Below are 24,440 nucleotides of genomic sequence, written 5' to 3'. Positions count from 1 at the left end.
TGACTGATCGAGGGGTGAACCACTACATTATCCGCTGCTGTCTCAACTCCTACATCACCATCCTCGTCTTCGTCGCCGGCTTCATAAGTGGCTTCAAAGTCCTCTTCGCTGTCACTATTCATTCCCTCGTACACTGCAGTTCTATCATCCTCCACCTCTAAATCATTTTGAATCCCTTCCGCCTCTACGTTTCAAACTCAACATACAGCTTAATCTGTGGCTGTCGCATCTGAGTCTGCCGGTGAATTTGAAACATATTATGCATAGTAACTTCGTCAGTGATTGGCATGGTATCAAACTGTATTAGACCACCAAAAACTACAACCGAATTTCGATACAGAATTCTGCTCACTCTCATTAACGTACCGTTCTCCATGCTTTGACAGAGACTGTTCTGAAGTTCCATAAACGTCATAGTGCATGGAACCACAAACGAAAACGAATTATGGCACACAAACCTCACTCCCTCAAGAGTATTACGTATTATCTCACCGTCGCGATACACTACCAAGTTTGCGGTACCTTCCATTACACTAGAAACACACTCAAAGAACACTCACACACTTCCTCAGAATGAAAATGGACCCGAGCACTGCCTTATATAGAGAGTAGCATTCACCACGCCCCCACGTTTTGATCGCCTCAGGCCAATCACGTCCTGCCACGTGTCAGGACCCCCCTGCGTGCTGGCTCAGCACGCCCCCACGTGCCACGTCATCACGCCCACGTGATGCCCTGATGTACCAATCAAGCTCCGCCACGTCATCATCACGCCCCCACGTGCTACATCAGTACGCCCCCACGTGATGCTTACGTGGCCCATTCAGGCTCCGCCACGTCATCATCACGCCCCCACGTGCTAGGTCAGCACGCCCCCACTTGATGCCACCGTGTCCCACTTAAGCTGAGCCACATCATCTCGCCTCCCACTTGTGGCAGTTAACACGCCCCTGCGTGTTGACCATGCATCCATCATTAGATAAAACACAATATTCCCCCAATATTCCTCTATTTCTGGCCAAAACACCACTTTCTTTCCCATATTAAAATTCTTGAGCCTTTATCAATTAAGTGAAATAAGAGCCGCTTCAAATTATTGATTATTATTATTAGATGAAAACTCAGATACAGTCGACTTCACGTGAAATTGATACCTGAGAGTCGTTAAATAATTTGACTGATTTGACTAAATTTTCATCTAACAGCTCTCAAGTATCAACTTTACGTGAAGTCGACTTCACCTGAATTTTTACCTTATTATTATTATTAAAATCCACCAAATTAAAGTAAACCCTCCGTCCTCTATCTATCTGATTGATCTGGAAGACTTGATCAACACCCAAGAATGGCCTCCTTCTTTAACCTATTGATGATCATCATCTTTAGCTTCAAGAATTTTGCATCCACAAAAGCACAGGGTCCTAACTATCTCTTCATATATTGCGTGCTTCAAAACTTTACCGCCAACAGCACCTACCAAACAAACCTCAGGACTCTCTACTCTTCCTTATCTTCCAAAGCCAAAAACAGCATCGAATTCTACAACACGACCATCCGCCACGCCCACTCCGACGACACAGCTTACGGAATGTTCATGTGCAGGGGCGACACACCCTCCGCGCAATGCGGAGAGTGCGTCCAAAACGCAACCCTAACGCTGTTAAGCAATGGCTGTAAATCCTCCATAGAAGGGCTTGTATGGTACGACCAGTGCATGGTTAGGTATTCAAACACGTATTTCTTCTCCAAGTTATCCATGGAGCCATTCAAGGAGTATGTTAGTCCTACCAAACAGATTTACCAAGGAACCTTCAACAGAACCTTGTTTGAGACACTGAACAAGACGGCGGAGGAGGCGGCCAAGGCGCCGACCGGAAAGAAGAAGTTTGCGACGGAAGAAGCAGATCTGCCGGAGTTTCAGAAGCTTTACTGTTTGGCTCAGTGCACACCGGATCTGTCGCCGGAAGATTGCAGGAGTTGTTTGAACGTTTCTATAAACGGGAACGTTCCGCGGTGTTGTGGAGGAAGGGAGGGAGGGAGGGTTATGTATCCAAACTGCATGATCAGGTTTGAGCTTTACACTTTCTATGGATCTCCATCATCCCCTGCTCCAGCACCAACAGGTGTACTTCTCACTCCCCCCACAGGTAATTAAAATTTACTCACGGTAGCTGTACACTAAAATCGGCTATCCAAATATGGTGGAAACTGAGGTGCAGTAGACTTCACGTGAAGTTGATAGTTAAGAGTTATTAGATGAAAATTTAGTCAAATTATCTAACGACTCTCAACTACCAACTTCACGTGAAATCGACCGTATCTGAATTTTCACCCATCAAATATTTATGAAGACATATTTTTGAATATGACATTCATTGGATACAAGTGTTTTTTGTGTCCAATGTATTTTAATAAAAAATAAAAAATTATTCTTTAAATATGCTTAAATACATCTAAATATATCATCACGTGTGAGTATGTCCAATCTTATTCTTAACATGTATTATTAACATGACTTTAGAAATAGTATATATTATTAGTTATTAACCTCAAATATTTTAAATACTTTATATAATTAAAAATATTAAAAATAATTAAAAAATTAATTTATATTTTAATATTAATAAAATACTAAAATATCATTACAATTTATTTAAAAAATACTATATATTTTATATATATGTCGTGTCTCCGTATTTTATAAAAATTGTGTCTGTGTCCACGTGTCTGTGCTTTATAGCCAAATATAAAATCGATAATGTTAGTGAGACAAAAAAAATCTCAAATTTATCTTATTTAACATTTATTAATTGATAAGACAAATTTAAGTTGTTTTTGGTTAATATTTTTTAGTTACCAAATATCTTTTATATAAAATATATATTAAAATATGAATAATAATATAATGTTTGGAAGACAAAAAAAATTATCCATAATAGCCAAAATTTACTTTATTTAGTATTTATTAATGGTCGCTATAATTAATGAATGCTAAATAAGGTAAGTTTAGATTAATTTTTTATTGTCTTTCTAGTATTACCAAAATACAAAATATAAACATTAAAAATAAGTTAAATAACACATGTACATAATACATAATGACTTATTTTAGCGGCTATTTTTAAAGTATAAATAGTATTTTTAATAAACTAAAATTATTTTATTTAATTTAAGAATTCAATTTTGATAAACTATTAAATATTTTATGTAATTATCCAGTGATTATTTTCTAGATAACCATTTAAAAAATTAATATAAAAAAATAATTATTTTTATTGATATACCATTATTATGTAATTAGATATATACGTAAATTTATTTTATAATGATAATATATCAAAATTAAATTTTTAATTTAATATATATAATAATATTCATAATTTTATATTTATTATGTTTAATATTATTTAATTATTTCAACAAAAATTAAGATAAATAATAATTAAAACATATAAAATAAAATAATTTTATACTATTTTACTCTAAATTTGTTTTATTGAATTGGTCATGGTAAGAGTATGTACGTGCTTTAATTTGATTTGATTGCCGGCCTTGCTAATTAATTTGATTTGTTTTTAGAAACTTCATTATTGATTTACTTTGTTTATTCGGAGTATTAGTGTGGAATTCATCTCACAAACTCGAAGGTTTTATTTTATTTTATTAAGATGATTAGATTTTGATGCATAGTGTTAGTGACTTAGTGTTAAAAGACTTTAATTTAAGTTAACCTGTTGTATTAAACACTTGTTAGTGTGTAAGATACATGATTTGACATAAAACTAAAAAACAAAATAAATTGTATATCGTATATATTATAGTTTTTACTTTATAGTTTACATGTAATTGTTTCAAATAATGGAAGTACATCATTACTTTTAATTATATCTAATCATATTAGGTAGAGTATACTAAAAATTAGTCGCTAAAAAAATTATTTGTATAAAATATATATTAAAATATAAAATATATATTAAAAATATGAGTAATATTATAAGTTACTTTTGTATATATTATTATTATTATTATACATTTTTTGAATTGAGTTTAAAAGTAATTAAAGAAAATGACAAAAAATACAAATTTTATCTTTTATGCCATAAAAAAAAAGTGTATTAAAAAAAAGTAGTCGTTCAATATTATTTCTCATCAAATATTGGCCTTGAACACATGTTTGCCTTAATTATGCAGAAGATAAGAGAAGTCGATCACGAACAATTATCTTAATTGTTGTTCCTATTGTTGTGGTGATACTCTTCACTTGTTTTTGCTATTTGCTAAGAAGAAGAGCAAGAAAGAGCCTTAAAACTATTCTCAGAGAAAATTGTAAGTATCTATAAAATTGAAATTAAAGAAGAAAAAAATGATCTGTAAATGTTCAATAAATTTGAAATTTTCTTTGTTTTTAAATGATTTAAACATATTGGTCTAGTTGGTCATGAAAGTACCACTTTAGAAGGATTGCAATTTGATTTGAACGTACTTAAAGTGGCTACAAACAACTTTTCACTTGAGAACCTTATTGGCAAGGGAGGATTTGGAGAAGTTTATAAGGTAAGATCGAAAAATGTGATAAATATTATTTCTTTTTTTACATTCATATTATATATGTATCATATTAATTAATATAATAGCACATGTGTTATTAGGGCATTCTTCTTGATGGACGATTTATAGCTGTGAAAAGACTGAATACAAGTTCTAGACAAGGTTCAGATGAATTCAAGAACGAGATTTTATTGATAGCCAAACTTCAACACAGAAATCTTGTAACTTTGATAGGCTTTTGTCTCGATGAGCAAGAAAAAATTCTTATTTACGAATATATGCCAAATAGAAGTCTCGACTACCATTTATTTGGTTTGGCTCTTTTGACTCTTAAATTTTTAACTTTAGTTCAAGTGATTATACTTCTCCTAATTATTATCACATCTTTTTAATTTGTAGGTGATCAACAACATAAATTAAGTTGGGTTGAACGTTTTAAAATTATTAAAGGGACTGCTTCAGGACTTCTTTATTTGCATGAATATTCTAGATTCAAAGTTATTCATCGAGATCTAAAATCTAGTAACATTTTATTAGATGAAGATATGAATCCAAAAATTTCAGATTTTGGTATGGCACGAATAGTTGATATAAATCAAGAAAAAGGAGAAACGAACAGGATTGTTGGTACATAGTAAGTTTTGAGTTTATGTTTATTTTCTTTCACTATTGTTATTTATATATATATGACATGGTTTTAGCTAATTTATTATTAATTTTTTTTGTAGCGGGTATATGTCTCCCGAATATATAATGTTTGGACAATTTTCTGAAAAATCAGATATTTTTAGTTTTAGAGTCATAATTCTAGAACTTATTTACGGAGAAAAGAATGCACGCTTTCATGAATCACATGAAGAAAGCCTTTTAAGTTATGTAAGTAAAAAAAAAAAAAATTATTCTCTTTTTTCTTTGGATGATTGCCGCATTTAAACTTCAACGATGCTAAATGTGCACAAAAAATTAACTACTAAATTAGTCACCTTTATAAAATATATTGTAAATAATTTAAACAATATACATATTTATACACAAATACATAATAATTGATTTGGTATTTAATTTTGTGTGTGCACATAACATTTTTATTATTATTATTTTTACTAAATTTCATTACATTGAGGTAAGTGGAAGTAGATCTAAGTAAATAAGAGATGTGTAACTATTTGAGTATTTAACTATAGGTTTGGAGACAATGGCAAGATGGAACACCTTTCAACACATTGGATCCAAATCTGAAAGAAAGTTATCATGTGGTGGAAGTCATGAAATGCATTCAAATTGGTTTATTATGTGTTCAAGAGAATATAAATGATAGACCCTCAATGGTGACAGTTGTTTCATATCTTAATAATCTTTCACTTGAATTACCATCTCCACATGAACCAGCATTCTTCACTCTTGGTAGATTCATGGATCCTAAAATCACAAATGAATCAAGTTCTAGCCAATCTGCCAAGAGTTTATTTTCAGTGAATGAAATGTCAATAAGTAAATTTCATCCTCGGTAGCTAGTAAGCTAATTTCTCTTCTATGTAATTATTTATTTATTAATGTATTTTCAGTGTCTGAATACATATTTATTTTGCTTAATTTCTAGGAACTTTGACTTTAATGCAAGTTTTTGGGTACATATATATGCAACTATCTATGAAAATATGATATAATCTTATACAAAAATGCTATTTATACACCAAAATCAGCCACTAAAATCGGCCACCAATGTATTTGTGTATAAATACATGTGTGGTCTAATTTATTTTCAATGTGTATTTGTATTTCAACATATATTTTATACTGGTGGCTGACTTTGGTAGCTGATTTTAGTGTACACGTAGCATTATTCAATCTTATATGTTATTAATATAATTCAGTGTGGTTCCTTGGTACTTCAAATAAATCAGAAAAAAACTAATTGAATTTATTTTGATATAATTTAGTTTTAATTTTGGTTATTTGAAGGAAATTTTCCTTTTTCCTTATTGGTTCAAATCCCATTCAAAGTGAGAAATTAAAAAATATAAAAAATTATAAATGGATTTATATTTCATTATTTTACAAATAACTATTAATTAATAAATTTATTTTTTATTGATTCAAAACAAAAATTAAATTCTTAAATTAATTATTATAATTCTAAAATATAAAGACATCAATTATTTTAGGAAAAAAATCAGCAACATTTAATCCTTATGAAAATAAAATCATGTGGTTTATTATTTCCCATTTTTTCATAATAGAATAAGATCCTATTTACATAGAATGTTATCATCCAACAAAACAAAATTCATGCTAGTTTTAAAGTCTAGTCACAAAACATGGGGAACATCAATTTCCATCAATAAGATCCTATTAAGGCTTGTTTCTTATTATTTTGAAAAACATAGTTGAAAGGAATATTGTATTTCTGAGCCAACAAAACAAGATTGTGGGTAATCAAATTCATCTATTAGATTCTAATTCGCTGCAACATCAATTTCCAACTCAAGCAAGGTGATTAGCTATCTCTCACTCAGAATCCAATCCTGAGATAAACATGTTGAATCAAATCATTAGTTGCATGGCATTGTGAATCTTAAATGTACTTTGTTTCTAAAAGCCACTTCATATGGTTGATGACCTTATAAGTTGCTAAGAAATTTACTCTGATCAATAGTCTAACGAATTCAGATTCGATGAAGGTTTCCTTGGTAGTGACAGAGCAGCTTTCTGCTTGAATCCGGCAACGTTTCTTTCTCTGACTTGACTCTCAATCCTTCTAACTGATTTATCAGCCTGCAAAGAGTATAAGACATAAGAAATATCATATCATCATGATTATGGACATAAATTTATGAACTACAGCAAAAAATGTTACTAGAAAGAAATGTTCACAATGGCCAAACTTACTAGATTGTAGATGCCAACGCCATGAGTTTGAGCGAAATTCACATAGCGCATTAGTTCGAAATAGGTAGCGAAGTGCTGCCCTGTAGCAGAACAGTAATAGAACTGCAAAAATCAATGAATAAATAAAGTCAAAAGAGTTGCTGAATACATAGATCAATGAAAGAATAGTTGCTGAGATCATTCAAAAAAGTGAGAAAACTGCAATTCCTTTCTTTCAATCATGATCACTAATATTACTCATTTGGTGAATTCCCATCTGATCAAATGAAAACAAAATTTTCAATTGAAAAAGAATGCAATAAAAGATTTAGCATATAAAGAAAACCAATCACAGAGTTTGCATAAACATAATGAAGTCAATTGAATCAACTCTGCCATATTATCTTAATTGTGCTTGCTACAATTTAATCATTTCACTGAAGAAACCTGAGAGTATGGTGATATTTTTTCGACGTACCAATATCTTGGAACCATCTTTCTTCATGTGGGTTTCTAAAGTCCATCCGACCGGAATTAGATCTGCTTCACTCTGAGATGCCATATGTGTAGCAGACCTTATCCCGGAGACAAGCTTGAAAGACTCCCTTCTTCCTTTTACTTTGCTCAAAAAAGTTTCTGGTGTCAAAGATATATTAGTCATGGGAAATAGTTTTAAAAAGTTAAGATTGTAACAACAAAAGATGACTCAGTTGCATTTGGTCCCATTCTCTGCACTTGCAATTGTCAAACAGATGCATGACCGTTACATGTTTTTTCCCCAAATTTCAGCCTGTAAATCATATGTTTTTTCCCAGGTATGAACTAATGCCAACTCAGGATGATAAAAGATTACCAAATTATGTCAAATTACCATTTCTATACACAATTCATCACAAATTACCCATCTAACAAGCATAAGTGAAGCCTAGATACTCGTGTATAGCCGGTAACAAGGAAAAATCAGAAGGTAGAAAAAGCCAGTGAGCTCAATTTTTTTAATAGTAAGCAAAGATAAAAATATAGTAGCAAAATGTTAAGGATATAGGTAGAATCATTCATGTTCCTTTACCCAGCCACATAAGCTTTTGAAGGAAAATTTGTTTTATGATATGGTATTAAAGTCTAGAGTTCAATTGCTTCGTTTGATTCATGTAACCGACCCCACCTAATAAAACAAGGTTTTGTTGTTGTTGTTATATATGGTATTAGAGTCGTTTTGTACTTGTAGTATTATTCAGTTATCTATGGGTGTTTAATGTTGCAAATTTCATACATTGCTTAGGGATATCATAAAGATGGCCTTCATAGGAACTTAGATCACCTTCCTCCTATGAACTGGCATTTGAAAGAGTTAAGTGCACTTCATTCTAAAATAATTTCAAAATCAACTAAATTATAATTAGTTGGATTTGGAAGAAGGGAAAAAAAAATTGCTGCAACAGCATAGCCTGATTGCCATTATTATCAAGTATCATATATGTAGAGAAAATTAACACCCGGAAGGTTGCTAACTGACTATACAATTTGATAGGATACAGCATAAAATGCAACAACCCATTTAGAAAATGAAATACACAATGTAGGATGGCAAATCCATTTATATCTGATTATAAGAAAGATGGTGGACGAAGTTCAAATATAGCATGAAAAATAAAATATACAAGGTTGACACAGATGCAAATTTGCTTTGGCAGATAGTTTGGATCAAACTGAATCATCAGATTCATCAGAGTCACTCCTGTCAGGCTCTCCAGCATTTGTGTGTGTTTCCGGAACATCATTTTTAGGTGCAGGTGTTTGTGCAGGTTTTTTCCTGACACCTCGAGCATTCTCATCCCCTTCATCTTGCTCAGCTGCTTCCACATGTGAATCTCAGTCAAGGAAATTATTAGAGCTTCTTTATATACAGAAATCAGCAAACATGAGGGCAATTGAATTGGTAATCAGTGTATTTTTACAGTGATAAATAAACATGGTGCATATAATGACTGTGTAAACAAACCTGATCCGAATATGTAACAATTTATTCCAAAGTGATAAACAAGATTTCATTGTGTGATGTAATTAACAATCATATATACCCCCGTTAATAACAAAGAAATTGTGATAAGAATAGGCCAAAAGGCTTGAGCAATGACATGGATCACAGCAAGTAACCAACCATCCATCATCCATTTTAAAGTGGAATAATAAATTTGCAAGTGTTCTCTAAAGTCCTATGTGAGCAAAACAAGACAAGATGTAAGGATATCAAGATTGTCAGCTGTTCCTCTTGCCATAATTTTGAGAAGATCTTTCTCAACACGGGAGACAAGCTCAGGCTGAAAAAGAAATATGATAAACATCACACATACATGTTTACGGGAGAGAGATATTTTGAGAATAGATGGGCGAAAAGTGGAGAGAATACATTGAGATCAGGTTCTCGGCGAAATCTACGCTTGCGGGCATCTCTCATGGGAGGGGTGAGGCCATGTCTGTACTCAATTACATCAGGAGCTGCGTCACCAGATTCCCTCACCATAATCATCTGTTTATTGGATTCATTAAGCTAAAGCAGTTAGTCAAATGAATATAATAAAGAAATAGTAAAACTATTAAGAATTATTACAACATTGAAGAATAATAAGGATGGAAAGAATAAATGACCTGCCCAATATCTGCAGTCTTAATCAAAGAGTTATCATCATAAGTTTTGTAGGATTCAACAACACAAGGAAGGTCCAACAGAGATGCAGGAAAATGTTCATTCCCAATTACAAAGGTGCCACTTCTACCATCCTCGGAAAATGACAGATCTAATGACTTGTCTTCAGAAGATGAAGAAGCATCATTGCCTTCATTTAAAAGACGCTCTATCCGCTCCGCAATACTAGGAGGAACTCTAAGTATGAATTGCTCCTCCATAACTTAACAACAGGATTAGATTAGGTCAAACTACAATTCAATTTCAATTGAGTAAATGCAAATAATTGTCTTCAATTTGATTTTAGAAGAAACTCTAAAAACGGAAGAGTTACGGCAGAACCAAACATACCTGGATCTGATGATGAGACCTGAAAGAGAAAGAAGAACAAGATGTGAATTGTGAATTTTAAGAAAGAAAGAATTTCAAACAAAACAATAGTACTGGAAATAGGCATGTGAGTGGCCTATGGGATATGCACCAATGGCCGAAGGCCGAGTCCCGGTAAAATGAGTACAATTACATATGAATCCCCTCCAAACCCTACTATTCTCCAATTTATTTCTTTTTCCTTCTTAACTGAGTTCCTCTCTAGTACTTAACTATGTTTGGTAGGTGGATTAATTTTCCTGAGAATCATGAAAAAATATGTCTAGGAATGAAGATTTCAACGATTGGTAGACATCAACATTTCCAGGAATAACAAACAATCTTGAAAAATATCCCTAACAATTTTAACTAACAACGTAAAATTAAACAAACAATTTAAACTTACAACACCACCAACAATAGCAGAGCAACAAGCAACAATATCAAAGCTCAATTTCAGAACCAATTTCAATAATTTTGACGCCAATCACAAAAAAAAAAAAAAAAGAACCACTAACTATCATAAGTTTGTCAAGTTTCACATTAGTACATATCAAGCAACTGAAAATTTTTAAAACCGAAACCATTACTGTCCGAAGCAAAACAAAAAAAGATAAATTAGAAAGCAACAGAAAAAGAAAGGGAGATCAGAAGACCGACCTGGAGCGAACAAGGAGCGCGACCACGGAAGGAGGGCAACCAGCTGATGGACGAGATTGGATGAACAGAGATGGTCGATGGCGATAGAGGCACGATGAACGGAGCGACGGTCTCCGGTGGAGATGAACAGCGAAGAGAGAGAGAGAGAGAGAGAGGTGCGATCAGCGAATGTAAATAAATAACCCTCGGCGTTTATTGGGTGGGTTATTGGGTTTGGTAATACTGTATTTTTACTTTTTACTTATACAATATTATTTTTCAACCAATTTCTACTCCATGTACATTCTTTATAATAAATTTTTTATTTTTGATATCAGTATTTTTTTAAAATTAAATATTCATTTTTTGTTATATTAACTAAAAAATAATTTAAGTATACAATTAATTAATAATAATTATATTTGTGGATACAAAAGTATTTAATGTATGAATAATTTTTTAGAATAATACTATATGATCAGTAAATATTATTATTTTTTGTCAGCAGTTAACTATTAATAATTTACACCCATATTTATAGGCACACAAGATTGCATTAATATTTTTCAGAATTTATATACATAAATTAATAAAATTTATTTGTGAAAGACAATTTAGTGTTTGTGTAGGTCAAATGATGGACAAAAATACTAAAAATTGCTGGCCCTAAGAATTTTTCATTTTTTTTATAAGAAAAATTTTAAGAGTCATAAGAATTTATTGTTTTTTATTATCATTTAATTCTCAATTTTTTTAGGCTAATTCTTTTAGTATAGTAATTCATAATATATTTTGTTCTATACTTTTAAATATTAATAACTAACTCATAATAAAAAAATAATAAATTTTAATGTCTCTAACATTTCTCTTTTTTAATATTGTGAAAAACAAAATTGACTTAGTTAAATTGACAAAATTAAAAGTTTAAAAAGTCTCCAATCTCAATTGCGATTTAAGTTATATTGAATATAATAAAATAATATATTTATATAAAAAATATATTTTAAAAAAATTGTGTTTCATTAATTTAAAATAATCACTACAAAATCGAATTTGATCGATTTACAAAATTTTTAAAATTTTTCTTATTTTTAATTGGTTTATTAACAATTATTTTTTATTCTAAATCGGACTGATGTAATGATGAGTTATCTATTAACCGAATCATTCACCTTATATTTTAGAATTATGATAAACTTTGGGCTACATAGTATAAATAAATAAAAAAATACAAATATAAATATAAATATATAAAAATTTAATTTTAATGAACTATTAATATAAGTAAATTTTATACTTGCATTTAATTAAATAATGTTACGTTAGCAAAAATAATTTATTTTTTATATTAATTATGTGAATAATTATTTTAAAAAATAAATATAATTAAACGATTATAAAATTATACACTATTTATACATTAAAATTAAACTCTAAATATATAAACAAAAAATTTATATTGACTATCGTCATAGTAAATATAGTTGCTATGAAATTTTGAAAGTATTTAACACAAATCTTTGAAAACAAATGCAAAAAACCATAACCAAATACTTACTTTAATTCGAAAACCTACTTAACTTTAAAAATTATCTTTAAAATTAAAATAAATACTTTTTTCAGTCACTAACCATTTGCCTGATAGACTTTACACCTCCTAATAAATATAAAAATCCAAATCGATTCCTATCTATTCTGATATATGTACGTTGCAGTCCCTGCAACCGGTTTTGAGCAGGTCACTTGCTGATGTATTAGTAACTTGTCCACGTGAGTTTCTCTCCTTCATAATTGAGACAAATCGTCCCATGGACCTTTGTTGAAATGTTGCGTTTCATAAAAAGACGTTATCATTTGGGTGTTCATAGTTGTTTAGGGTTTTTTTCTTTATTCTTCATTGTCTTTGTTGTGTGTAGAGTGAAGATAAGGGTTTTTCTCTTGAAAAAGAATATGGCTACGGAAGTTAGAGACTCTTCTTCACAAATCGTGGAGGAAAGCAGTGAAGATGGAAAGATTTTGTGTTGGAGTCCGACTCTGGGTTCCACTGGGAGTATAGGAAAAAAGGCAAACCAAGACAAGAAAAGATTTGTAGCACCTAGATATCATTGTGGCACATATGCATTTATGCAATATTGTTTGAATCTAACACTGCAGAAAATTCGAACAAGTTTTTTTTTTTTTGTTGCTCTTATTTTAAGGTAAACATTTTTTAATTTTAGTTTTGTTTCAAAATTCGTTGCCATTACCATGGAGTGTTATTTGTTGCAGACCGTAGCTACATTGCAAATACTTTGCTTGGCTTGATGAATATGTTGGGTTATATACACATAAAGCTGATATCAATCAGAATGGAGTGGTTGAAAGTTTGAAGAAGATGGAAGAAAAATTGGAGGTATTGGAAGTAATGATGGCGAAGCAGGGAATTGAAAAAACATTTGGAGGCAACACTAAATACAGAATCTTAACCACTTTTTTAATTGGAATTGCAGTTACACTTATAATTTCATCAATTTTCAATGGATTAATTGAGAAAAATGTGAATTTGATTTAGTGTGTAAAATTATGTAAATAGAAGACAACTACTTAAGGTATTATGGTTGAAATTAATGGCTTGTATGAAGACAACTCATGTTATAGTTATTTACTCTAATTTAGTGATACTTAATTTATTTCATTTCATGTAGTTATTAGAATTTAAAATAGTGTATTGAGATATTATCATATTGTATTATTATGTAATTGTGAAACACATGTCTATCAAGATAACAGTGTAAATATTTAAATATGTGACACATTTGGAATTGCACTCCAAATCATAAGAGTTTCATAAAAGTTGAAACCAATATATAAACCGATTCAGTGATTCCCAAAGCAAAGCATGAGTGTTTCACAAAAAGTTGACTCTAAAATATGAACAGCTCCAGAGTTTCAGTCACAAGACCATGTGTATTTTTGCAACTTGATACTAAAACAAATACAAAAAAATTACAATATCTCTAAATCAACCCTGAGTATTATGTAGACTTTAAATCAGAACCTAATCATAACATCAAAATTAACCAAAATAACTAAGATAGAGCCAAAGTTCTACATTTCCTAAATAGGAAAATATCCATATAGCAGGTTCTTTCACTGTTTTTTTGGTGGAGGCTTGGTTCTTGGAGTTAGAATGAACTTGAAGAGCCTTAATAAGGTTCCAGTGCTAGCAGCTGTCAGAGTTTCATTGGAGATTGCATGAGGTGAGGTTCTTTGTAAGCCTTGTCCTTCTGGTTGGGCTTGGACATTGTGAGCAAGTTCGTTGGGCTGCACTGGAGAATTTGGGAGCTTTCTGACACTCTGTTTCGGCCTAAACCTTAGAGCTGCAGAAGAAGGCTGAGCCTTTGGAGTTTGAGTTGTGGCCTGATTCATTGGAGCAGTTTGATCAGTTTCTAGAACCTGGTAAAACAATAGTGAATCACATATGGGCTTCAAAACTGCATCTTTTGTGTTAAAAAAAAAAAAAGTTAAGAACCATGGTGTATCTATTTACCTCTGCAGTTGGGGTATTTTGTGAAATGTTTATCTCATTTGGCTTTACATGAGGCCTCTTTGGCATTTTTTTTCTTATTTTTCCTAGTCTTATTCTATATCACAGAAACATGTTTTGCAGCCACATATGTTTACAAAAATTAATTCATTGTGAATACTCAAAGACAACCCAAAATCTACACAACTTACAAAATACTGGTCTAAAAAAAAAAAAAAAAAAAAACTTATAAGAGGGTCCATGTTAATAGGTTCAACTCCAGACAAATACATCCTTCAAGTCCTTCTTAAATCTCGCCATACTCGAAAATTGCATTCCAAGCTCAAACTGAACCTTTCCATATTCATTTTCTTCATTGAAATCAAGTACGTGCATGTTCTTGCCTTGGTTTGCCTTTTTTTCTATACTCCCAGTGGAACTCAGAATCGGACTCCAGCACAAATTCTTCTCAGCTACACTGCCTTCCTCCACGGTTCATGAAGAAGAGTCTTTGACTTCTGTAGCTATATTCTTCTTCAGGAGAAAAGTTCTTATCTTCACTCTACACACAACGAAGACAATGAAGAATAAAGAAAAAATCCTAAACAACTATGAACACCTAGATGATAACGCCTCTTTATGAAACGCAACGTTTCAACAAAGGTCCAGGAGGCGATTTGTCTCAATTATGAAGGAGAGAAACCCACGTGGACAAGTTACTGACACATCAGCAAGTGACCTGCTCGGAATCAGTTGCAGGGACTGGAACGTACATATATCAAAGTAGATAGGGACCGATTTGGATTTTTATATTTGTTAGGGAGTGCGAAGTCCATCGGACAAGTGGTTAGGGATCGGAAAGGGCATTTATTCTTAAAATTATAAAGGGCATTTATTCTTAAAATTATTATATGTGTAAAAAAATTTTCTTTAAGGATAGGAAGGAACTCTATTAAATATTAAATGTAATATTTTTTTTTTAAGATTTGTACGTCTTGATATGATTAAGCAAATAGCTTTTTTTTCTGGTATTTTTCAATTTAGCAATCTAAGAACTAATTTGTCGCAGATTAGAGCTCAATTTAAGGATTTGTCGTTAGTCAATACATTACTTCATGTATAAGGTAGGATTCAAACCTCTTGACACTTGTTTAAGTAAACTAATGAGCTAATTACTAGTCTAATCTAATTTAGTTATTTAAGCAAATCTAATTAATATCCACGGTAACAAATTAATAACCCTTTTTTAAGAGTTTTTTTGGACGTGTTTTCGAAGAGTTTGAAGGTCTCCTTACTCCTTAGATTGCTTAGAAATTCTATAAAATGCAATGAATTTCTTTTATATTTTTGTACATCAAAAAAAGGAAGTTCCATGAGTTTTCTTTTGTTGGGCCACCAAATCTAACCCAATGCAGATGAAATTCCTTTTCTTAGGGTCAATTTTCATTAGCTTCACCAAATTGGATTGTGAAAAACATTAGTAGTGATTGCAAGCGACAACACAAGCATGTGTAACAGAACAACGTTAACCGTTCCAATGCTACAACCATAAAAACGAAGCAGCGAAACACTCCAAAAAGTTTGCATTTGGAAGGAAACTCCCCAAAGAGAGAAAGATGGGTAAGAAGAAGGTTCTTGTTGTGGGAGGAACTGGTTACCTTGGTCAGCATCTCTTACAAGCCTATTATGCTTCTTCTTCTTCTTCTGATACCAATGGAAATGGAGTCTCTTCTTTCGATCTGGCATTCACTCATCACTCTACTCCTCCGCCAAAGCTTCTTCTTCATGCCATTCCCGGCTCCATTCCTTTCCAAGTTGATTTGAAAACTGGCGTTGGATTTGAATCCATTTCCAATGCATTTGGTCAGGTTTTGATTCACGCTGCTCTGTTCTCATTACTACTTCCTTTGCTGAATTTTGTTGTGTTAAGGGTTTATTTCAAAGTTGGGTGTAAAATTAGATTTTATTTTGATTTTGTTCTCCAGCTGGGTGGCATAAAAACATGATTTTGATTTATGAATATTGTTTGTAGGATTGAAGTAGTTGCCAGCTTCAGAAGAAAGAGTGTGTTTGATTCTGCTTTTATGGAAGAAATGATTTTGATATTAAGTTGATCTACGTTTCCTAGTGAAAAAAAATTATGATAATTTCTCCCAAAATCAATTCTTGAGGAGGGGGAAAAATTGTTCTTGTTGATTAAAACAAAACATGATCTCAATTGATCAAATTGGTTTTGGGAGTAGACACTAGAAAACCAAATACATGTGAACACTTTTTGGTATTTTCAGGCATCTTACATGAATCAAAAACACTGTTTTGATATGAAGCACGGTTCTCTAGACTTGTTTATAGCTGATTTTAGCAATGATTTGAGGATATTCGCCCCTAAATAGAAAACAATCAGACGAAAACATAAGGAAGAAGGATCTTTAGCTACCATTTCAAAGTATTTATATAGTGTATTGTGACTCATTTCATTTGGGACTGAAAATTCTGCCACTTTTCGAATTGCAGCCTGATGTTGTTGTTAATTGTGCTGCCATGTCAGTGCCTCGTGCTTGTGAAACTGATCCTGATACTGCACATGCTATTAACGTGCCATCAGCTCTTGTAAATTGGTTGCAAAGCTTTAAAGAGAAAAGCAGTCTTCTCATTCATCTCTCAACAGATCAAGGTAAGCCGAAACCACATTATAAAGATGAAGATGAAAGAGATGAGGTATAGAACTCTTTTGTAACAATTTGTCATTCTTAACTAAAAACTACTATCATGATTTTTCAATGTCGGAAATTTTGGCCGTGAACAGCATACAAATGCATGCTTTTTTTTTCTTCTATTCTTTTTGCATAAAATGAAGTGAATGAATCATTTCTAGCATGCAATTTCTTTCTTCATGAACTATTGTGTTTTCAAGTATTAGCTAGGTTATAATTTATATTTCTTCTCATCAGTTTATGAAGGGGAAAAGTCCTTTTACAAGGAAGAAGACATTGCTATTCCGGTAAATGTTTATGGTAAAACTAAAGTTGCAGCTGAGCAGTTCATTTCCGAAAATTACTCGAATTATGCAATTTTGAGAAGCAGTATCATCTATGGACCACAGACAGTCTCACCTGTTCCAAAATCTCTTCCAATTCAGGTGGATATGCAGTATGTGAACTTTGTATGTTATTAATTGATAATTACTTGATGTTATTAATTAAAGCTATCTGTTGATGCAGTGGATGGATGGTGTCCTTGCTAAAGGAGAAGAAGTGCAGTTCTTTCACGATGAATTCCGTTGTCCGATTTTTGTTAAGGATCTTGTAAATATGATTCTGGCTTTAACAAGGTTATGGATGTCAGGTAATAGGAGTTTTAGAACCAAAGCTTATATATTGATCAAAATGTTTTTTAAGTAAAAGAAGATCTGAATGAGAGATTTAGTATGCCATTCTGAACATTATATTGGAGAAGGGTTACTTCCTATCTATGAAAATTATTCATATATTATAACTGATTTACATATAAATACAGAATTTCATGTAAATATGATTTCCCTTGGCACTTTCATTTTCTTTTAGCCCTTTTCAAATTCTCTCCTTATTCTTTTTAAACTAATTTTGCAGCCATGATTTCTACTTTTCTGTTTTTTTTTTTTTTTTTTTTTTTTTTTTTTTTCCAGAGGATAAGCAAATACAATTGCTACTCAATACTGGTGGACCTGATCGGGTGTCGCGAGTTCAAATGGCCGAGGCTGTTGCACAGTTTAGAGGCTATGACACCTCAAAAATCAAATCAGTGTCTGCCTCGTCGGTATGTAATCCACTTCATTTTATCACAATTTTCTGATGTAATTAGTAATTGTTTATTGACATTATCCCTGTGTAGATGAGAAAATATTGACCTCCTTAATGCTAACCGTTAATAAAATTTCAGACCTATGTATTCTGATTCTGTTTCATGGACTGTGCTTACTTGTTTTCTGTTTTCACTTTTTCCATCAAGATATCCGTATTTGAAAAAAGAAAAAATGAAAATGAAAATAGGAAACAAGACCAAAAATCAAACTACCAAAGATTGTCCTTGAACTTTTGATGCCATTTGAGAACTTCTTAGCCTGCCATGATATTTTTAACTTCTTTCTCTTTACCATTAAGTCCTCTTCTTGAGATGGCAATGAAATATTCTTATTTTTCAGGTTGATAGAGGTGTGAAGTCCCCATCTGACATATCAATGGATATTACTAGATTGGTTCAAACACTAAAAATTCATCCTGTTTCATTCAAGGATGGTGTCAGATTAACGCTTGAAGCTGAAGCGAAAAATTGAAGCAACAAAGATGTCCAATGATCCCTTGTTAGCATTTTGAATATTGTTGCCATAAAAGTGAAAACTATACTCTCTCAGCTCTCTGCCTCTCTTATTGGATTCTGAATGTTGTAAACTAAACATAGGTAAATTCTTGATAAATTTAAGCCAAGCAATTTGTTGTTGGGCATTGAGGGAATTAGTAAATGAGAAGTATTAATTTGTTTGTCAATGTATCATTTTTCAATTTTTGAAAAAAAAAGTTGTACTGAAATTTGTTCATGTGTTCTTGCATGTATAAAAAAATGTATATTGAACCTGAGTTGCTAAATACATGTCAAGTGAAGACAAATGTTTTTATGGTTCAATTATGCAAGACTTCTCAATGCTCATTATGCACTGAAAAAATATATAAATGAATAAAAGGGGTTGAAGGGGAGGAATTTCAATTTATGATGATGTTTAGATTTTAGTTTCTATACAAATTGAATCTTATTAATTTCATATGTCTAACAAAAGTTATAGTAAGTTATATGTTAACAACTTAACATCACTTTTAGCCTTAAAACTATGACTTATATACTATAATCCGGACATAATAAACTTTGAGGTCAGAAATAAGTTTGTGGAAGAAGTTTTTCTGATATTATTATTCTTTACAAGAAACAAAAAACAAGGATAAGGGCTATCCAATAAGAACCCTTGTGGTTGGAATTAAACCAAGAATCTTTTTCTTTCCCTGACATCATTAAGTTCCCTCTTCCTCATCAAATTGTTAAGAATGTCTTCCACCTTTGTTGCTCTTCATAGTTCTCTTCTTCAATCTCAGTTTCTAGGCCAAGATGGCCTCACTCATCTCTACCATTCCAAAACCTTCATTCACACAAAACCAAAAGCATACAAAGTATGTGCCAAATTTGACATGCTGCAAATCATGGGAGGTAGAGGACTATGCAATGGAGAAGAAGGCCTTATACAAGAGCTGAAAAGACAAGTTGAGAATCCACCATCACCATCATCATCAGAACAAGAACAAGAGAATTTAGCACTGGCCAATGTTGCAGCAGAAGATGGTTTTGAGAAAGAGTTGATGGGGCTAACAGGTGGCTTCCCCGGTGGCGAAAAAGGCTTGAAGAAGTTCATCATGGAGAACCCTCCTAAAAAAGGTGATGGAATCCAAAGCTTGAAACTTTCGATGGCGAAGAAGCCAAAGCCACCGGAGCTTCCTCTTCTGCTTCCGGGAATGATCGCTATTGTGAGCAATCCGAATAATCCGTATTACATGTACTGTGGCATTGTTCAAAGGATCACTGATGGAAAAGCAGGGGTTCTGTTTGAAGGAGGGAACTGGGACAGGTTAATCACATTCAGGCTTGAGGAATTGGAGAGAAGAGAAAAGGGTCCTCCAATGAAGAATCCAAAGTCTTGTGTTCTTGAACCGTTTCTTGAGAAGAAATCATGATAGTATCTTCCATCACCTCCTCCTTGTTGTAAAAGCATGTTCTTACTTTTGTATAATATATGTATATAGATATGCTTTTATTGACAATTTATCTAGAGGATGTTTGGTACGTAATTAGATTTCTCTGTGTCACCAAGAATTTGAATTGGAAGGTTGAGTTCTGAATCATCAAGGTTATCTTACATTCATTCTATAAAAAGTTGAACTTCTATGCATAACAAAAATGAACATGTACATATTGTATTGCACTAATGGTGCTTTCATCTAAAAATCGACCTCCTCCTCAATAAATAAATCACCTTCAATATTAAATACTAAATAGAAGATTCTTTTCTGAACATGTCATTATATTTCTGACCTGTTCTAAATATAACACTAAATAGCAAGGTAGAAACTCAGGTGCAGAGTGCAATCTACTTCACGTGAAGTTCGACTTCACGAACTTCACGTGAAGTTGATACCTGAGAATCTAATACCTGAGAGTTTTCAGATGATTTCAATTTCACCTAGTTTTTCACCAAATAGCAAATGTATTAGATTAAAAACACACCCACTCCTCTCTATCAATTTCTCACGTGCATGCTTTTACGTGTGTCTTCTTCACCTTCGTTGATGATGATGAAGTGAAGCGTGATACTGATAATGGCATCTCGTCGTTGCTTCACAATGTTGACACGGGTGCGTTGGACTTGGGTATTCCTTCAACACTGTACCACAACTCCCAACACCATCACCCACCACTCTTCTTCATTGTTGTTGAGAGTCTTTGACATTGCCAAAACGGCGTCGTGTTTCCGACACTACCACGACGGAAGGCCCAGAGGCCCACTTTGGAGAGGAAAGAAGCTCATTGGCAAAGAGGCGCTCTTTGTCATTCAAGGTTTGAAGCGCTTCAAGGATGACCACGACAAACTTCACAAGTTCATCAAAAACCATGTCTTGAGGCTCTTGAAGCTTGACTTGATCGCTATTCTCACTGAGCTTGAGCGCCAGGAAGAAGTTTCTCTCGCCCTCATGGTTTCTTTCTCATTCTCTATCTTCTCTTCTATTCGCCCTTTCATTGTTTTGTTGGTTGCCTGTAACCTGTTTGTTAGAATGTCTATTAGAGATATTGCTACTAGGTACTAACATGCTTTGTTCTAAGGTTTGGTTGAAGCTATTTAGTTTAATCAACTCTCTCTAATAGTGCCTCTAATGACATTTTAAGCTGAATAGTAAATCAAAGTTAATATCAAGAGAGTATTGATAAAGTTATTGGATTGGGAGCATGCCCTTTTTGCTGAAATTTATTTCTATATTGATACTTGTAGGTGGTGTTTGCTCTGTTAGTCTTACAAGTATGTTAGCAAATTTTCAGGTTTTTAAGGTGATGCAAAAGCAAGATTGGTACATTCCAGATAAATACTTGTATAAGGACTTGATTATTGCACTGGCAAGGGCTAAAAAGATGGACGAAGCAATGGAAATGTGGGAAAGCATGAAAAAGGAGAATCACTACCCTGATTCTCAGACCTATACTGAGGTTATAAGAGGCCTCTTGAAGTATGGATCTCCTGCAGATGCGATGAATGTGTATGAGGACATGAAGAATTCTCCAGATCCACCAGAAGAGTTACCATTCAGGATTCTGTTGAAAGGACTCTTACCTCATCCACTTCTGAGAAACAAAGTGAAACAAGATTTTGAGGAGATTTTTCCTGATTCAAGTATATATGATCCACCACAAGAGATATTTGGTGTACGCTGAGGTAGTTGCTTCCTTTTCACTCTGTTGTTTTATGTTCATAAGCTTATATTCACATACATTTTTTTCCTCTTGATACCCGTGACCACGTTTATGTTCAAAGTCTAACGTTAATGAACTTGATTTAGAGGTTTCTCAATAGCTATTGCGGATTGGTTTTGCATGCCAAATGCCTTTGGTGATTTAAGTATGCTATCAACCCCTTTCCTTTTTGATAGGAGCTCCTGGCCTTATGAAGCATTCTGGAAGGAGTTGAGTTGTGGAATAACCTGGGTAGTAGTTGAGGGCCAAGGCTGTTATGGATGGTGCTTCTTGTTTGAGCTTCATTTTGTAGATTGAGGGTTTACATTTACTGATTAGTCTTTGTATATAGTGTTGAGACGGATTGAACATAGATCGGTTTGGAAGATGTTGATGCTCTTTTTCAGTTTTATCGTTCATAATTCCATATCAGCAATGTACAAATTGTTATCAAAGGGAAAATTTTTTTTAGTATTTGCCGAACAGCATGATGGATAATAAACTTTTAAGCAATGGGTATGAATATTTTTCCTGTTTCAATATGTCCAACAATTTCATCTCCCTCTTCTTTTATTTCTTTTATTTATTTTTTTTTCACTGTCTTTATATTATCAATTGATAATTTAGAGAACATCTTGAAGGCAGGAATAATGGAATTTGATGAAAAATCTTGTTGACTGGCACTGCCATGTCTCTAATCTATATTCCAAACTGGTCTCAACTTAAAACATGTTACCCGAATACTGTTTCAAATAATAAAACTGATGAGTAAATATCGTTTTCACCCGAAATAGTATGAAATTTGTTTTTTCAATTATTGTTTAAATAATAAAATTTGATTGTGTAGAAAATTATCAAATCAAATTTGTACTCGGTAAAATACAAATGTTAGTTCTTAGTTAGAAGTTAGAAATAAGGACCAATTTTATTAGCTTGTTTGAAATTTCTTTCAAATTAAAGAATACTATCTAATTTATATAGATGCACTAATCTCCTACAGTCCTACTTACAATTTACATAAAAAAAGAAATTTGTTCTTTGAATTTAGCCGGAAAATTATATTTGTCTATCTTTAGTTTTCGATCAATTTTTCCTGTTTATTACAACTAGCGGCTCAGCAGGCACGACATGTGGAGCCGCTTTTTTATTGAGTTTAAAAAATTAATTTTATATTTTTATTTTAAAATTATAAATTTAATAATAATTAAAAATAAATTATAAAAAAATATTTTAAATTATTTAACATGTAAAATATTAAAATAATCAAATTTAAATTAAAAAATATTAATTTATTATTATGTATAACAAAATCAATATAAAAATTTATTGATATTATTTAAAGATTAGTTATTTATAAATATTATTAAATTTATTTATTTTTTCAATCTTATTTAAATAAAAGTAAATTAAAAAATTTATATTTAAAATATTTTTTATCTTTATTCATAATTCTAATAAATAAAAAAATATATTTCTTCAATCGTATCTTGAACTTCTTTAATTTTATTATTTTTTAAGATTTTTAATTTTTATTTTGATTATATTAGCTCATCATATTATATACCATCATTTCTCTTATCATTATTATTATGTTGCCGTGTTTTATTCTCTCTTTTTTTCTTCTTCTATTTATCCCAATCGCAATTAATTATCACCATACCATTATATCCCAACTTTCATTTTTGTTTATCACTTTAATCCATAACTACCATTGTGTTAACTTTTGAGTTATTAAAAATTTGCTAAAAGAATTTTTTTTTTCTTCTTTGATTTAGATATCTAGATGTATACCTTTTATATAAATCCTTATCATTTTCCAGACTTACTTGTTAAGTTATATTTTATTATTTTCAGACAAAATTTAAGATATCAAGTATTCAGATTTTTTGTTAATCAAATTATAAAATTTGTTAACAATTATAAAAAAATAATATCAAATATATTAATATCTTTTTAAAAGAGTAATATTATTTGGACACTACTATTTTAGCTACTATTAACATGTACAATTCAATATAAAAATATTACATTGTTGAATATTTCCCCTACTCTTAACACATATTTGTAATAATTGTTAATATTTCTCTATATCTAATATGTTAACTTCTATGTCTCTAACTAATACAATTTTTAAGATTTTCTTAAAGTTTCATTTAATTTCAAAACAAAATTATAATTCTTATATTGTTTTTTTTTCTAATATTTTTAGGAAATTAATTTTTATGTTTTTTAAATTATGAATTTAAATAAAAAAATCTTAATAAATAATAAATTATTAATAAATAAAAATAAAAATAGAAATTTTAT

At 31.7% G+C, this 24,440-nt stretch overlaps 6 protein-coding genes across 9 annotated transcripts; 4 read left to right on the top strand and 2 right to left on the bottom strand.

Moving 5' to 3' along the window:
• Positions 1 to 1,345: 1,345 nt before the first annotated feature.
• Positions 1,346 to 6,059, top strand: LOC112729661 (cysteine-rich receptor-like protein kinase 19). The gene is made up of 7 exons (XM_072208150.1): positions 1,346 to 2,147; positions 4,192 to 4,326; positions 4,433 to 4,554; positions 4,650 to 4,860; positions 4,948 to 5,182; positions 5,277 to 5,424; positions 5,733 to 6,059. Exons 1-7 carry the CDS (start codon positions 1,346 to 1,348, stop codon positions 6,057 to 6,059), a joined length of 1,980 nt encoding a protein of 659 aa, XP_072064251.1.
• A 685-nt stretch (positions 6,060 to 6,744) lies between these two features.
• LOC112726795 (uncharacterized) lies at positions 6,745 to 8,220 on the bottom strand. 2 transcript variants are annotated; one of them, XM_072208736.1, is made up of 4 exons: positions 7,895 to 8,220; positions 7,438 to 7,539; positions 7,169 to 7,323; positions 6,745 to 7,073 (listed from the first exon to the last, which is right to left on the bottom strand). In XM_072208736.1, the coding sequence occupies exons 1-3, from the start codon at positions 8,075 to 8,077 to the stop codon at positions 7,198 to 7,200; spliced, it is 411 nt and encodes a 136-aa protein (XP_072064837.1). In that variant the 5' UTR covers positions 8,078 to 8,220; the 3' UTR covers positions 6,745 to 7,073; positions 7,169 to 7,197. The 2 variants fall into 2 exon arrangements, with proteins under 2 accessions (XP_072064837.1, XP_072064838.1); XM_072208737.1 differs by having other exon boundaries at positions 7,193 to 7,323.
• Positions 8,221 to 8,846: 626 nt separating this feature from the next.
• On the bottom strand, positions 8,847 to 11,287 carry LOC112726794 (transcription initiation factor TFIID subunit 7). Its single transcript, XM_025776310.3, has 6 exons — positions 11,132 to 11,287; positions 10,454 to 10,472; positions 10,066 to 10,325; positions 9,827 to 9,946; positions 9,668 to 9,737; positions 8,847 to 9,281 (listed from the first exon to the last, which is right to left on the bottom strand). Exons 3-6 carry the CDS (start codon positions 10,321 to 10,323, stop codon positions 9,121 to 9,123), a joined length of 609 nt encoding a protein of 202 aa, XP_025632095.1. The 5' UTR covers positions 10,324 to 10,325; positions 10,454 to 10,472; positions 11,132 to 11,287; the 3' UTR covers positions 8,847 to 9,120.
• A 4,669-nt stretch (positions 11,288 to 15,956) lies between these two features.
• Positions 15,957 to 20,536, top strand: LOC112726791 (uncharacterized). Of its 2 annotated transcripts, none has more exons than XM_025776306.2 (6): positions 15,957 to 16,483; positions 17,130 to 17,289; positions 17,567 to 17,754; positions 17,837 to 17,960; positions 18,280 to 18,410; positions 18,796 to 20,536. In XM_025776306.2, exons 1-6 carry the CDS (start codon positions 16,232 to 16,234, stop codon positions 18,925 to 18,927), a joined length of 987 nt encoding a protein of 328 aa, XP_025632091.1. In that variant the 5' UTR covers positions 15,957 to 16,231; the 3' UTR covers positions 18,928 to 20,536. The 2 variants fall into 2 exon arrangements, with proteins under 2 accessions (XP_025632091.1, XP_072064836.1); XM_072208735.1 differs by having other exon boundaries at positions 16,089 to 16,478; positions 17,164 to 17,289.
• LOC112726793 (NAD(P)H-quinone oxidoreductase subunit S, chloroplastic) lies at positions 19,688 to 20,536 on the top strand. Its single transcript, XM_025776309.3, has one exon. It carries the CDS (start codon positions 19,688 to 19,690, stop codon positions 20,366 to 20,368), a length of 681 nt encoding a protein of 226 aa, XP_025632094.1. The 3' UTR covers positions 20,369 to 20,536.
• A 474-nt stretch (positions 20,537 to 21,010) lies between these two features.
• On the top strand, positions 21,011 to 22,673 carry LOC112726792 (protein THYLAKOID ASSEMBLY 8-like, chloroplastic). Of its 2 annotated transcripts, none has more exons than XM_025776307.3 (3): positions 21,011 to 21,385; positions 21,726 to 22,116; positions 22,331 to 22,673. In XM_025776307.3, the coding sequence occupies exons 1-2, from the start codon at positions 21,011 to 21,013 to the stop codon at positions 22,113 to 22,115; spliced, it is 765 nt and encodes a 254-aa protein (XP_025632092.1). In that variant the 3' UTR covers position 22,116; positions 22,331 to 22,673. The 2 variants fall into 2 exon arrangements, with proteins under 2 accessions (XP_025632092.1, XP_025632093.1); XM_025776308.3 differs by having other exon boundaries at positions 22,241 to 22,673.
• The last annotated feature ends 1,767 nt before the right edge of the window (positions 22,674 to 24,440 follow it).

Source organism: Arachis hypogaea, chromosome 12, assembly GCF_003086295.3.
Source record: "Arachis hypogaea cultivar Tifrunner chromosome 12, arahy.Tifrunner.gnm2.J5K5, whole genome shotgun sequence".
In the NCBI taxonomy this organism is placed as follows: Eukaryota; Viridiplantae; Streptophyta; class Magnoliopsida; order Fabales; family Fabaceae; genus Arachis; species Arachis hypogaea.
Note: the sequence above shows the minus strand (reverse complement) of the source record. Positions and strands in the feature narration are given on the sequence as shown.